Below are 16459 nucleotides of genomic sequence, written 5' to 3' on the forward strand. Positions count from 1 at the left end.
AAATGGGCAGTGTGCATTAAAGATCTACGTGTAATGTAAAGTGCTATTGTATGTACAAAACACCACTAGGGTGTATGTAAATGTAATGCACAAATCTGAGGGTACAGCTGTAGCCTTTGGTAATAAAGAGCTTAATAAAATCTGTAAAAAGGTAATCAAAATCAACAAAAATACAAAATGAAAGGCAGGTGGCCAATGATGGTAAAACAAATCCCCCAAAAATTCTTCAAGTATATAAATGCAAAAAAGCCAAGGTCTGAACATATAGGACCCCTGATAATGGTAATGGGAAGTTGGTCACAGGGGATCAAGAGAAGGCAGAGTTAGTAAATGGGTTCTTTAGCTCTGTATATACAACAGAAGAAAGAGCAGCTGATGTAGCCGGTGCCAGTGCTGTTAATACAGAATTGGCTGCATGTAGATATGGTCCAAGCGAAGTGAAATAAATGTGCACAAGTCCCCGGGATCAGATGGGTTACACCCTAGAGTTCTTCAAGAGCTTAGTTCAGTTATTTTTGTCCCCCTCTTCATAATATTTAGAGATTCTCTAGTGACTGATATAGTGCCAAGGGACTGGCGCAGGCAAAATGTGGTGCCTATTTTCAAAAAGGGCTCTAGCACTTCCCCGGGTAATTATAGACCAGTAAGCTTAACATCCATCGTGGGGAAAATGTTTGAGGGGCTATTGACGACGAAGGCATTTGCCGAAACGCGCGTCGGTCATTGGCGTCGCCTCTATGTGGGATTATGAACCTTGGTATGTACCCTCACCCATACAGGCATATGTTTTAACTCTTTTAGGGCTGTGTGCAACCTTCGTTGTATGGCCCTAATGATTTTCTGTTCATGTCTTGCATGTGCGCTACATTTACATACACCCTAGTGGTGTTTTGTACATACAATAGCACTTTACATTGCACGTAGCACTTTAATGCGCACTGCCCATTTATTGCATGCTAGGCGTAACCAGCGCATTTCTGATAGACCTTGATTTCATGTGCCTCTATCACATATGTTCATACCCTGATTTCACTTTAGTATGTCCTGCATAGGTGGATGCCTTTTTTCATTGTAGGACTCCTCTTAACATTTTTGGATCTGTCTGTTAATAAAATTAATTTCTATATTTATCACGTTTGTGCTAGTATTTGACCTTGTGTCTATAGGTTCTTTTGATTACATGAATGGAGAGAAGTGTATGATGCTGATTGGTCAGCGTCATACACCTCTCCACAACGCCCCCATTGGTCAAAAGTAAAAACATGCCCAGTTGGGCATTAAGAAAGTAATTAGAATAAAGCTAAAATCGCTCATAACTTGGTCAAAATTGATCGTTTTTCTAAATAAAAACCACTGCTGTAATCTACATTACAGCGCCGATCACATTATGTAGGAGATAGGCCACTTATAATGTAGTGACAGAGCCTCTAAGGCTTGTTGGTCAGATGCTTTAGCAGCTGAAATCCAGGACTATCAAGTTCAGGATTTAATACCTTTTGTTTGCTTTACATAGTAACATAAGAAACTGAATGCCATTAGTTAAAATACTAAAACGTGCAAAAGAGTAAGAGCAAAGTTCATTTAACATGTAATAAAAACAGAATAATAAACTGTATGAATCACATGATAATTATAGGCCATCTGAAGCACCGCACAATTGATAGTACTGCCTTTGTTGGCAGGACAGGTAATAAAAAGCTAGTTACACGGAACACACAATATATTACGAAATATTAACTGAAGGAAAAGGATCTCCTATAGAATACAATATGCCTGCATCTCTTCAAGAGATAAAAGTACAGTCAGGGAAAACCACATGTAAAACAACAATTTTTAAAAGCTTTCCAAAAGAGATCTAGGAAAATTTTCTTGAAGTGCTTCATTGAAAATGGTGGTTGAAGATGAAAGCATTGCTTTCTAGTAACAGCACCAATCTTGTCCATGGGCTGTATGGTATCGTAGTAAATAAAGCAGAGTTGCAATACCAGATACAGCCTATGGACAAGAGTGGTAGGATTTACACTACCGTTCAAAAGTTTAGGGTCACTTAGAAATTTCCATATTTTTGAAAGAAAAGCAGTTTTTTTCAATGAAAACATTAAATTAATCAGAAACACTCTATACATTGTTAATGTGCTAAATTACTATTCTAGCTGCAAACGTCTGGTTTTTAATGCAATGTCTACATAGGTGTATAGAGGCCCATTTCCAGCAACCATCACTCCAGTGTTCTAATGGTACATTGTGTTTGCTAACCGTGTTAGAAGGCTAATAGATGATTAGAAAACACTTGAAAACCCTTGTGCAATTATGTTAGCACCGCTGTAAACAGTTTTGCTGTTTAGAGGAGCTATAAAACTGACCTTCCTTTGAGCTAGTTGAGAATCTGGAGCATTACATTTGTGAGTTCGATTAAACTCTCAAAATGGCTAGAAAAAGAGAGCTTTCATGTGAAACTCGACAGTCTATTCTTGTTCTTAGAAATGAAGGCTATTCCATGCGAGAAATTGCCAAGAAACTGAAGATTTCCTACAACGGTGTGTACTACTCCCTTCAGAGGACAGCACACACAGGCTCTAACCAGGGTAGAAAGAGAAGTGGGAGGCCCCGCTGGACAACTGAGCAACAAGACAAGTACATTAGGAGTCTCTAGTTTGAGAAATAGACGCCTCACAGGTCCTCAACTGGCAGCTTCATTAAATAGTACCCGCAAAACGCCAGTGTCAACGTCTACAGTGAAGAGGCAACTCCGGGATGCTGGCCTTCAGGGCAGAGTGGCAAAGAAAAGGCCATATCTGAGACTGGCTAATAAAAGGAAAAGATTAATATAGGCAAAAGCACACAGACATTGGACAGAGGAAGATTGGAAAAAAGTGTTATGGACAGATGAATCGAAGTTTGAGGTGTTTGGTTCACACAGAAGAACATTTGTGAGACGCATGGTGGAGGTAATGTGATGGTCTGGGGTTGCTTTGGTGCTGGTAAAGTGTGAGATTTGTACAAGGTAAAAGGGATTTTGAATAAGGAAGGCTATCACTCCATTTTGCAACGCCATACCCTGTTGACAGCGCTTGATTGGAGCCAATTTCATCCTACAACAGGACAATGACCCAAAGCACACCTCCAAATTATGCAAGAACTATTTAGAGAAGAAGCAGGCAGCTGGTATTCTATCTGTAATGGAGTGGCCAGCGCAGTCACCAGATCTCAACCCCATAGAGCAGTTGTGGGAGCAGCTTGACCGTATGGTACGCAAGAAGTGCCCATCAAGCCAATCCAACTTGTGGGAGGGGCTTCTGGAAGCATGGGGTGAAATTTCTCCCGATTACCTCAGCAAATTAACAGCTAGAATGGCAAAGTTCTGCAATGCTGTAATTGCTGCAAATGGAGCATTCTTTGACGAAAGCAAAGTTTGAAGGAGAAAATTATTATTTCAAATAAAAATCATTATTTCTAACCTTGTCAATGTCTTGACTATATTTTCTAGTCATTTTGCAACTCATTTGATAAATAGAAGTGTGAGTTTTCATGGAAAACACAAAATTGTCTGGGTGACCCCAAACTTTTGAACGGTAGTGTATATTGGCTAGAAGTGAAGCACAACTGATTTCTCTAGTTCAACACACTATAGCAGGTTTTTTTTGTTTTGTTTTTTAAAACAGTACAGCCTACTTATGTACTCAGACAACTGTTGCTATAAAAACAAAAATAGACAAATATACTTTCTCCAGATAAGTATAAATGCAGCAAAGTCAACAGTATTAATGTTACTTGGAAACCCTCAACCATAGGGCATAGTGAACAAGTTCATGTATACAATGTAGTATCATCAATGAGTTGGTAGGCATTTAATTGTAACACTACTACCATAGCCAAATTAACTGCAAAAAAGCAGAAAGTGCATAAAGCATTAAGAATCCATAACAGTGTTTCCCAACCAGTGGCTCAGCAACAACTAGTGGCTTTCGGACCATCTGCATGTGGCTCCCCAGTTGTTGGCAGCTGAATCAGGAGTATTTTGACCTAACATCAGTTAGGCTGGGTTCACACGACCTATTTTCAGGCGTAAACGAAGCGTATTATGCCTCGATTTACGCCTGAAAATACGGCTCCAATACGTCGGCAAACATCTGCCCATTCATTTGAATGGGTTTGCCGACGTACTGTGCCGACGACCTGTAATTTACGCGTCGTCGTTTGACAGCTGTCAAAAGACAACGCGTAAAAATTACAGCCTCGTCAAAAGAAGTGCAGGACACTTCTTGGGATGTTTTCTCATAGACTATTGAAAACAGCTCCAAAAACGGAGCGAAAACGCCGCGAAAAACGTGAGTTGCTCAAAAAAAACGTCTGAAAATCAGGTCCTGTTTTCCCTTGAAAACCGCTCCGTATTTTCAGACGTTTTTGGCTCAGCGTGTGAACATACCCTTAAAGAGGCTCTGTCACCACACTAGAAGTGCCCTATCTCCTACATAATGTGATCGGCGCTGTAATGTAGATTATAGCAGTGGTTTTTATTTAGAAAAACGATACATTTTCACCAAGTTTTGACCTATTTTAGCTTTATGCTAATGACTTTCTTAGACAACTGGGCGTTTTTTAACTTTTGACCAAGTGGGCGTTGTGGAGAGAAGTGTATGACGTGGACCAATCAGCGTCATACACTTCTCTTCATTCATGTATTCAGCACATAGTGATCCTGCGTTGTTCACTATGTGCTGTCACATACAAACACATTAACGTTACGGAAGTGTCTTGACAGTGACGCGATGTCTATTCACAATCCCTACACTTCGGTAACGTTTGTGTGGGACTTAATCACACAGCACATCGAGATCACGCTGTGCTGTCATTTACACTGTGATCTCGCGAGATTACGCTTGCTGTGCTGTAAGTCCCGCACAAACGCTACCGAAGTGTCGGGATCGTGAATAGACATCGCGTCCTGGCTGGAAGCAATGTCTATTCACTGTCAAGACACTTCTGTAACGTTAATGTGTGAGTATGATGCAGGATCACTATGTGCAGAGTAAATGAATGGGGAGAAGTGTATGATGCTGATTGGTCAGTGTCATACACTTCTCTTTACAATACCCACTTGGTCAAAAGTAAAAACACGCCCACTTGTCTATTAAGAAAGTCATTAGCATAAAGCTAAAATAGGCCACAACTTGGTGAAAATAGATGGCTTTTCTAAATAAAAACCACTGCTGTAATCTACATTACAGCACCGATCACATTATGTACAAGATAGGGCACTTATAATGTAGTGACAGAGCCTCTTTAAGGCATGTTTATAGTGCTTTTTGAGGAGATAGGGTCCGGACGGGTGCCCTGTAATTATAGGCAGCTTAGGATAACAGAGCCCAGTGAGGGCATAGTATGGATGGTGACGTCCCATCATCTCTCACCCTTTTTTTCCGGAACATCCTCTGGATTAATATATCAGGCAATCTGCAGGAACCAGTAAAACCATTGCACCATTACTTTATACCTCAATTACAGAAAGATTTTCCACTTAAAAAAAGGACCAGTCATGGTTGGAGAAACAGGATTTAAACATGAGAAAAAATGATTTACCTATTATACGAATATTTACGATCGCTAAAAGCTACCACCACCCGACTTATATTAGAAGCTGGGAGAAGGACCTACAGAGATTGTTCACAGAGTCGGAATTAACCAGGATTCAATCCACATAACTTGTTTAAAATAGTCACTAAATGGTACAAAACGCCTTTGTTTCTAAAGCAAATAGGCTTTGTGCCTTCTAATCTATGCTGGCGATGTGGGACCGAGGTAGCCTTATTGAGACATACTTTTTGGTCTGGTCATTCACAAATTTTGTCAAGATGTTGAAAGGTCTATCCAGTCCATATGTACTTCTTCTCTATCCTTGATCCAGTACTTTTATGGCCTCCCACTCTACATGGGTTCCAACTAAAAATAGCATGAGTGCAGGCAGCCAAACTACTTATCCTGTTAAAGTTGCTAGACAGGGTCCTTTGGATCTGCGTCTCACTTAAGTCGATCAGTTATTGAGGTTAGAGAAACTGGACAGTTGGCAATCACAAACGCACCCACAATTCCCTAAATTGTGGCTACCATAGCCCACGTTCAGGGAATCCAGACCCTTTCCTCTACTTATTGGTGGGGCCCATCGGAAACCGATGTGAGTACTTCATAACTTGTTTTTTTACCTGTGCTTCAGTTAAATATAAGGTTTTCAACAGATCAATAGCGGTTTACAGACGGTATGAATGTAATTTTACAAGTCTTGACCTAGGATACGATACCTCCTCCTGCAACCCCCTTCCTTTTGTGCTTTGTGTAGTATTAAACTTTTGGCATATGTTGCTTTGTCATATTTGTAATGCCTATTGCACATCTTGAGTATGGCTGTGAAATATATCCATTTTCATCACGAGTGGTTGCAGGATTTATAACTGTGAACTTTGCTTTATGATATGTTCAATAAAAATTTGACAAAAAAACAACAACTTTGCTTTATAGCTGAATTTTTCAGGATTGCCTAGCTGTCCAAGAAATGGGAGGTATTTCCTATTCTGTATAGATTATGCTCTTTTGAGTATGTCTACATACTAATACACATACGGGGTATGGCATGTGCATGTTTTTTTTTTTCATTATATATTTATCAAATTAAAAGTTACGTTTTAAGAGGGTTTCACCTATTTTTGTTGATTTTGCATTTATCATTTTGGTGAACCGCTGGAGTGCAACAACTAATCGAATCCCTGTGCATGGTCTTTTTTATTTGCAGACCCTATTGTGCACTAGTGGCATCGAAGAGGTCGTAGCATTACGAGAACTTGGTACGAGGGTGAATACCATATCACTGGCAGTTAACACTAGGACAAGATCCATATTACTTCGTCATATCTGTTTTAACCAACAATATTCACTGTGGTTTAACACCACCGCTTATATTTGAAAGCAGCTCATGACCTACAAAAGGTTCAAAGGGGACAGACATACCATTTATTAGAGTTCTCCGTTCATGTCCACCTGCGGTCCCTCAGTAAAGTAGCTGTACGTGCCACACAAAATCCTCTGCTGCTCCAGTCTTTATTTTCGTGCAGTGCACATTGATATATTTTGTTCTGTGGCTCTGCTTGTAAGGGCTTATTCAGACGAACGGGATATAAGTCACGCGCATCGCACGGACCTATATTAGTCTATGGGGCAGTGCAGACAGTTGCGTAATTTTTCCGCAGCGCAAGTCCGCTGCGTAAAACTCACGACACGTCCATTCTTTGGGCGCATTTCGCGCATCACACACCCATTGAAGCACTTCCGTGTGACGCGCATGATTCGCGCAACAGCTGTGAAAAGGATGAATGAAAACAGAAAAGCACCACGTGCTTTTCTGTTTACAAACATCCAAACGGAGTGTCATAATGATGGCGGCTGCGTGAAAATCATGCAGCCGCGCATCATACGGGGCTGACACACGGCGCTGTCAAGTGCCTTTTGCGCGCGCAAAATGCCACGTTTTTTGCGCGGGCAAAACGCACACGCTCGTGTGAATCCGGCCTCACTGTGATGCAGAATCTTTCTATATACTTTCCCTTTCTTTAGGATCCACTCCTGAAATTGGCTTCAAAAACTGCCCAGTTGGTAAAAACACAATACACGCCCAGTTGGTAAAACGAGAAAACACACCCAGTTGTCCATTGAAAAGCTCATTTGCATAAATATTAAATTGCTCATAACTTGGGCAAAAATTAGTTTTCCAAAAAAAAAAAAAAGAAGAAGAAAACTTTGCTGTTATCTACATTGCAGCGCCGATCATATTCAATAGGAGATAGGGATTTGATAATCTGGTGACAGAGCCTCTTTAAATAGAACAACGCCCGTGGGATCCTCACGGTATTTGGACAATACATTATTTTTTAGTTTGATCGACAATAGTATGCAATAATAGATGGCAAATATGTTACAAGTATACAAGACCGTAGGAGCAACTTTATCTCAAATGATAGTCATAACCTCGTGCGACACTAGAGTTCTGGTGATGTTCACTTGTCGGTTATAAAAAATTTAACTGGCCAGATCTATGTAGTATTGGCCAAGCGGCTATAAGGTCGGCTTCATACGAGCGTGTTTGGTCCGTGATATACGGACCATATGCCGCCAGTACTTCCCGGACCGAACGCACTGCAGGGAGCCGGGCTCCTAGCATCATAGCCATCTAGGACGCTAGGAGTCACTGCCTCGCTGTGGGAAAACGGTCTCGTATTGTAATCATGTTTTCAGTATGGGACAGTTTTCCGCAGCAAGGCAGGAACTCCTAGCGATATAGATAACGATGATGCTAGGAGCCCGGCTCCCTGCAGTGTGCTCGGTCCAGTAAATACCGCCGACATACGGTCTGTATACCACAGACCGAACACGCTCTTGTGAATCCGGCCTAAGTTTGAGCACAAGATTGCGCTACTCACTGTTCCGTTGATTGGCTTAAACTTTGTGCATGCAGTAAGACTATGTTCACACAGGGCAGATATGCTGCGTAAAAGTACCTAGCATATCCGCTGTGGTTCAGTTTTTCGGCCAGTTAAAATAAGCCTATACTTACCTGAAGTCCCTCCGACGTCTGGCAGCCCGGCCTCCTGGGATGGCATTTCCTGCCATGTGACCGCTGCAGCCTGTGATTGGCTGCAGCAGTCACATCGGATGAAACATCCCTGGACACCAGGCTGCACGCAGAAGCGTAGAGATCTGGCAAGTATCAATTTTTTTTTTCCTGAGTTGCTATTTTTTGCAGTGGAATCGCAGCTTGTGTGCGCTCGGTCCTCTTGGACTTGTAGTTCCACTGCGCCTCTCTTGGAACGATGTTAGAGTATGTCGAGGTTTGCTTCAAACGGTGGCCCTGTTTCTATAAACCGGTTATGCTGTAACAATCATAACCAGTTTATAGCAACAGGTTGGCTAATACTACATATATCTGGCCAGTTATTATAACAGACAGACAAGTGATCACCAGAACTCTGCAATGACACGAGATTAGGACTATCTTTTTCGGTAAAGTGGAGTCTATGGTCTAATATACATGGTATCTATAATCTCATAATATTCTTCTATTCTCTTGGCGGTCAAACCAAAAATCATATCGTCCAAACACTGAGTGCCCCGCGGGTGTTATTCTTCTTTATTATAATTCTGGTTTAATTCCAATTCCTCCTGGATATGAATTCAAATTATAAATTTTATAATGTTTATTAGGTTTAGAATTTTTTAGGCTTTACATTTTCATACTAGATAAAAACAGTCACATAAACTTACTTAAAATGCTTTTCTAATGCACCTATACTATAGGATTACATTTATAAAAATTTAAACTATAGGAGGCAGATTTATTAAGACTGGGGTTTCATACGCCAATCTTAATAACCAATTCATTTCATACGCCAATCTTAATAGATGCGCCTCATGAACGCCTCTTAAGAAACGTGTCGCAATCTTTTCACTTAGAGGCAGACGGCTGTGAATCTGACAGCCGATGTTATTAGACAGGAGCAGAACAGCTCAGAGCGCCTGCACTTGACTGAAGCTGTCCCTGTACTATAACCACCCTATGTTTCCTCTTTTCGGTAAAGTCTCCATTTTTATGGTTAAAAATTGTTCTGTGGGAGCTGGCCGGTATAGGGAAACTAGCTTGGTCTCCCATAGTCTGGCGTATAGCACTACTTGCTTTGCCTGCATGGTATGGTCATGCAGTCTCATGGTGGTGACCCATCTGAGAACTGGGAACCCCAGCTCCATAACCATGGCAAAGAGGAGTTTGCTTGGAGCAGTGTTCAAGCATGCCAAATCTTGAGATCGCAACGCAATAGAAGATGTAATAAAAGTGTATCACAATTGTACATCGCATCATAGCAAACTGCACGTGTAAAACCGATCTAGTAAAATCATATTGCGCTATAGCTTGAAATTACATAATCTTGCACGCAATTTTAATAGAAATCTATGGGGAGGGGAAAAAATTTACGTGATTTGCCACAATTGCAAAAAATGTAACATTGTTGGAATTTTTTTTCAATATTGTGATCGCATAAAATCGCACAAACACTTGCATACCCATGTGGTCACGTGAAATTGCATTACACACTTTAGTACGATAACCATAAGCAACGGAGTGGTGTTCTCGCCCAAGACTGATTAGGGGTAAATTCTCATAGCGTGGGTAAGTCGCGGATTTGCTGTGATTTTCTCAAACCATGGCAAAATCAAATATGACCTGACAGTCAGCTGTCATCTACATATTCTCCACGCCGCAAATGGCGCCAGAACCGCACTGAAGCATTTTATATAGTACGCCATTATACATCACATGGCCGGAAAGAAAAGTGCTGATTGGATAGTTTGATTCACAATTTGCCACCTGGGATAGTGGAAAGATTCACTTTTCCTAGAACCACACAGAACAGTCACCATGTGACAATGATCTCCATAATGTATGGCCAGCAGAGGCGCATGTCTTACCCCTTGTATAGATCACATGGTACATTGTAGCCAGGTAAAGGAAATCAGAGATCAGTGAAGTTTCTAGATCACGTGTGTGGACAAGAGCCATTCACAGTGCATGATCTATAGCATGACCCTGAACCTAGTGTACTCTCAGCATTGCCTGCTAGTCACGACTGATCCCTGACTGATCGCCAACAAGGAGGCTCAAACACTGCACCATAACGTCCCATGCACTTACCGGGAGATCCACGCTGATGTCTGTGCCGTCCAGTAATAGCACCTTACAGGTCAGCACGGACTTGCTGTCCCCCGCCGCAGGGATGTGAACTGTGGCTCCTCCACTGACCACTGGGGGCATCAGGTGGGTCTGCTGTGGATACAGCACTCCAGCAGGGGAGGCAGCAGAGGCGCCGGCAGCAGCCCTCATCACCATAGTCCCTCCATCTCGCTCATCCCTAACACCAGCGCTGTGCAATGCAACTGCACCTCTCCCTCCGTGCCGCTGCATCGACCGCCGACCAAAGGTCCTCCGTAGGAACCGCAGCATCATCTTTCACCACCTCCCTCTTTAACCCTGTCCTCCTCTTCCTGGGTAATAAAACTATATGAAGCTCAGCCCTGTGTAATAAATAGGAAGGCTTCCGATCTCTGAGCGATAACTGATCAATGCCTGCTCACAACTCCACACTGAGCGGTAACGCGTGCAGTCCGTGTACAGGAGCAGCCGGACAAGTAAAGTGGACGCGGAGTATAGGAAGTCTTCCTCCAATAGGGCCCCGCAGCAGTACAGGTGAGCTCCTCTCAGGCACTACTGGCCCCTGTGGAGAACAAGTTCCTCCTTCACAGTGCGACAGCCGTGTTCCTGAGGAAAGTTTCCCCGCCGGGACGTAGCTCACACGTCCACACACATGACCGAGGTGCTGCAGCTTGTTCTAGTGCTTGTACAGAGGGAGGCGGCAGCACGGACACCCTGCCAGGCTGCAGGCACCATCCTGGGGAGCGCACAGTAATGGCTATGGACAAGGCTGCTGCTCCTGGTCATTGACCGCAGGTAGAGGTGTTAGGTCGGCAGTACATGAGCGGACTGCTGCCCCGCTAGTTACAATTGTCTCTCTTCATGGATAAGACAGCGGTAACAGCCTCTTTTCTTCCACGTCTGTCTCCGGCATTCACTTGTTGGAAGTGTTCGCTTCCTCCTCTTGTAGAAAACTGGAATGACACAGACACGGTTTGTTTAGCGGTGCCTCCCCCCTCCTGCCGCCGCCTCCTCTCCTGTGTGTCGTGTCTCCTCCCTCACAGGAGTTTGGCTCTCTTCCCAGCCATTCTATTGACAGGACAGCAGCAGCAGGTGTTTTAACCCTGTCAGCACTGCAGGCCGAGGAGGACAGACCTGAAGTCAGTTTCGCCAGTGTCGTACTTATAGACCAATGTTCCCTCTGAGTCTTGGCAGCTCCTGAGCGGGGCAGTTAGGGAGCAGGGCAAGTCTCCATCAATGGTGGGCGATCTGATGACCAAAAGTAATACCCCCAGTAAACGCTAATATAGCGACTAAATAAGAGAATAGGAAAACTTATTTGAAATGAGTTTTAATTACTTTTTTAAATAGTACAATATTACAAGTCCAGCAGTAAAATAGACAGGCATCATTTAGACGAGCGTAATATACGCGCGTGCTTTTCACGCGTGTCATATGCACCTATATTAGTCTATGGGGCCGTGCAGACAGTCCGTGAGTTTTGCGCAGCGTGAGTGCGCTGCGTAAAACTCACGACATGTTCTATATTTCCCCGTTTTTCACGCATCACGCACCCATTGAAGTCAATGGGTGCGTGAAAACCACGCAGGTCGCACGGAAGCACTTCCGTGCGAACTGCGTGCTTCGCGCAACAGCTGTCAAACTCTGAATGCAAACAGAAAAGCACCACGTGCTTTTCTGTTTACAAACATCTAAACGGAGTGTCAAAATGATGGCGGCTGCGAGAAAATCTCGCAGCCGCACATCATACACTGATGACACACGCAGCTGTTAAGTGCCTTTTGCGCACGCAAAACGCAGCGTTTTTTGCGTGCGCAAAACGCACACGCTCGTGTAAACCAGGCCTTATATACAGCAATTATAGGCATCAGTGAAAGAATCCCTCTTTACACCACTGTCCCTATAGATAGCATCACACAGACCAGGGGCGTTGCTGGGGGGGGGAGGGGCAGACGGGGCATGTGCCCCGGGTGCAACTTAGAGGGGGGCGCCAGGGCCGCACCGTCCATGACGGCGGCCTGCTGCCTCTGTGAGGGTCGGTGGCGCCACTGAAACCAGCCGCCGCCACCCCCTCCTGCACTATAATTGTACCTGCGTCTATAGGACACAGGTACAATTAGAAGGAATGAATGGCCGGGTACATTCCGTGCCCGGCCATTCAGCGCATTTCTATGAGTGAAGCGGCGTGATACTTTGCGCCGCTTGCATCATTGAAAGGCGCTGATTGACAGGGAGTCATTCTGCCCTGCCAATCAGCGCCTTTCATAGACTCAAGCGGCGCGATCACGTCATTACGCTGCTTGTGTCGTTCAACCCCAGGAGACCTGCGCAGAAGAGAGCAAGTCTCCATTGCCGCCGGACAGCGCAGGAACGGGATTAAGGTGAGTTTGTATAGTTTTTTTTTTTTATCCTAATAAAAAAGTGTGTGCCATTATCTACGGGGGGTGGCTTTATCTATGGGGGGTGGCTTTATCTACAGGAGGGCCTTATCTACTGGGGGCTCTATCTACAAGGGGGGGCTATATACTGGGGTGGGCTATATGTGGAGCACTATATACAGGGGTGGGCTATATGTGCGGCACTATATACAGGGGTGGGCTATATCTACAGGGGGCTATATACAGGGGTGGGCTATCTGTGGAGCACTATAGGGGTTGCTATATGTGGGACACCATATACAGGGGTGGGCTATATGGGGGGCACTATCTACAGAGGGCTCTATGGCAGGCATTATCTACAGGGGCCATGGTGTGTGTGTGTGGGACACAGTGTATGGTGCTATTATAATTAGAGGTGCAGTGTATGGTGGTATTATATTTACGGGCGTAGTGTTTGGTTAAATGAGAACTTTATCTTTGTTTATGGGTGTAGAAATGTTTGAAAAGTGAGATGCTGAAGACATCTGAGCGGCAAACTGCAGAAATGGTCTGTGACCGGGAGAAGTCATCATAGAGGTCTGGACCGGATGGAGAAAATTAAGTAGAATCTGAGACGTCATCGGTGAGTCACTTAATGTAAATGTTCATTCTGCCTCTAATCAGTAATGTAGTCACTGTATGATCTGCAGCGAGATGATGGGTGGTATGATTATGATATGATTTTTTTTTTTTAAACAGCATCGCCCAGCATATCCTCACCATTGTTTGGGCCATGCTGGGAGCTGGAAACAATTTAGTGCAAACCTATACAGCAGGGGTTGCACTAAATTGAGCTGTATTTGTGCTGGTGTATATATGTACTGAGCTTTGTTCTGGTGCTGTATATATGCACTGAGCTTGGTACTGGGGCTGTATTTATGTACTGAGCTTTGTTCTGGGGCTGTATTTATGTACTGAGCTTTGTTTTGGTGCTTCATATATGTAATGATCTTGGTTCTGGAGCTATATTTATGTACTGAGCTTAGTTCTGGTGCTGTATATATGTAATGAGCTTTGTTCTGGTGCTGTTTATATGTACAGGGATTGGTACTAGAGCTGTATTTATGTACTGAGCATGGTTCTGATGCTGTATTTATGTACTGAGCTTGGTTCTGGTGCTGCATATATGTAATGAGCTTGTTCTGGTGCTGTATACACTACCGTTCAAAAGTTTGGGGTCACCCAGACAATTTTGTGTTTTTCCATGAAAACTCACACTTATATTTATCAAATGAGTTGCAAAATGACTAGAAAATATAGTCAAGACATTGACAAGGTTAGAAATAATGATTTTTATTTGAAATAATAATTTTCTCCTTCAAACTTTGCTTTCGTCAAAGAATGCTCCATTTGCAGCAATTACAGCATTGCAGACCTTTGGCATTCTAGCTGTTAATTTGCTGAGGTAATCGGGAGAAATTTCACCCCATGCTTCCAGAAGCCCCTCCCACAAGTTGGATTGGCTTGATGGGCACTTCTTGCGTACCATACGGTCAAGCTGCTCCCACAACAGCTCTATGGGGTTGAGATCTGATGACTGCGCTGGCCACTCCATTACAGATAGAATACCAGCTGCCTGCTTCTTCCCTAAATAGTTCTTGCATAATTTGGAGGTGTGCTTTGGGTCATTGTCCTGTTGTAGGATGAAATTGTCTCCAATCAAGCGCTGTCCACAGGGTATGGCATGGCGTTGCAAAATGGAGTGATAGTCTTCCTTATTCAAAATCCCTTTTACCTTGTACAAATCTCCCACTTTACCAGCACCAAAGCAACCCCAGACCATCACATTACCTCCACCATGCTTGACAGATGGCGTCAGGCACGCTTCCAGCATCTTTTCAGTTGTTCTGCGTCTCACAAATGTTCTTCTGTGTGATCCAAACTTCGATTCGTCTGTCCATAACACCTTTATCCAATCTTCCTCTGTCCAATGTCTGTGTGCTTTTGCCCATATTAATCTTTTCCTTTTGTTAGCCAGTCTCAGATATGGCTTTTTCTTTGCCACTCTGCCCTGAAGGCCAGCATCCCGGAGTCGCCTCTTCACTGTAGACGTTGACACTGGCGTTTTGTGGGTACTATTTAATTAAGCTGCCAGTTGAGGACCTGTGAGGCGTCTATTTCTCAAACTAGACTCTAATGTACTTGTCTTGTTGCTCAGTTGTGCAGCGGGGCCTCCCACTTCTCTTTCTACTCTGGTTAGAGCCTGTTTGTGCTGTCCTCTGAAGGGAGTAGTACACACCGTTGTAGGAAATCTTCGGTTTCTTGGCAATTTCTCGCATGGAATAGCCTTCATTTCTAAGAACAAGAATAGACTGTCGAGTTTCACATGAAAGCTCTCTTTTTCTAGCCATTTTGAGAGTTTAATCGAACCCACAAATGTAATGCTCCAGATTCTCAACTAGCTCAAAGGAAGGTCAGTTTTATAGCTCCTCTAAACAGCAAAACTGTTTACAGCGGTGCTAACATAATTGCACAAAGGTTTTCAAGTGTTTTCTAATCATCCATTAGCCTTCTAACACAGTTAGCAAACACAATGTACCATTAGAACACTGGAGTGCTGGTTGCTGGAAATGGGCCTCTATACACCTATGTAGATATTGCATTAAAAACCAGACGTTTGCAGCTAGAATAATCATTTAGCACATTAACAATGTATAGAGTGTATTTCTGATTAATTTAATGTTATCTTCATTGAAAAAAACTGTGCTTTTCTGCAATGACAGGGATAGGGAAACAGACAAGTGAGCCCTAATCTACCCGCCACTCAGTCCCTGCCTACTTGCAACGACCCGCTCTAGGCGACGGGGTACAACTGGGCGACGGTCCCTACACTCAGTAAGTGCACGACAGACAACCAGACAAGGAAACACAGAACAAAGGGAAACGGAGAGTACGAGGTGCCAAACGCAGGAGACTAGTGAACAAGCCGAGTCAAACCAGGAGTGTACGAGGTACCAAACGCAGAGCAGAAGAGTAGTCAGTAAGCCAGGGTCAATACGAAGCAGGGACAAGTAGTTCAAGAAGCTGCAGCAGGGCCAGGAAACCAACAGAGAAGAGTCACAAGCAAGGAGGAACAGGAAAGGCAGGTATAAATAGACAGAGGGCGGGAGCTAGCTCCGTCTGGCCAGGCTGTGATAGGCTCTCCCACTCCTAAGCCTGCCATCCTGAGTGGTGGAAGATGGAGTCAGTCTCACAGACATAGAAGCAGGTGCAGACTGATTACCTATGGGCGTGGATGCAGAAGCTGTGCCTGGCAGATCCTTAACAGTACCCCCCCCTTTTATGAGGGGCCACC

At 43.7% G+C, this 16459-nt stretch overlaps 1 protein-coding gene across 4 annotated transcripts in view; it reads right to left on the reverse strand.

Moving 5' to 3' along the window:
* EPB41L4B (erythrocyte membrane protein band 4.1 like 4B) overlaps positions 1-11711 on the reverse strand; it is a 592948-nt gene extending 581237 nt beyond the window's left edge. For all 4 annotated transcript variants that reach the window (XM_075826848.1, XM_075826847.1, XM_075826846.1 and 1 more), the window contains exon 1: positions 10730-11711. In XM_075826848.1, coding sequence (XP_075682963.1) covers positions 10730-11041 — 312 coding nt within the window. In that variant the 5' untranslated portion in view covers positions 11042-11711. The remainder of the gene's footprint in view (positions 1-10729) is intronic.
* Positions 11712-16459: the final 4748 nt, after the last annotated feature.

This window comes from Rhinoderma darwinii, chromosome 5 (assembly GCF_050947455.1).
Source record: "Rhinoderma darwinii isolate aRhiDar2 chromosome 5, aRhiDar2.hap1, whole genome shotgun sequence".
Taxonomy (NCBI): domain Eukaryota; kingdom Metazoa; phylum Chordata; class Amphibia; order Anura; family Rhinodermatidae; genus Rhinoderma; species Rhinoderma darwinii.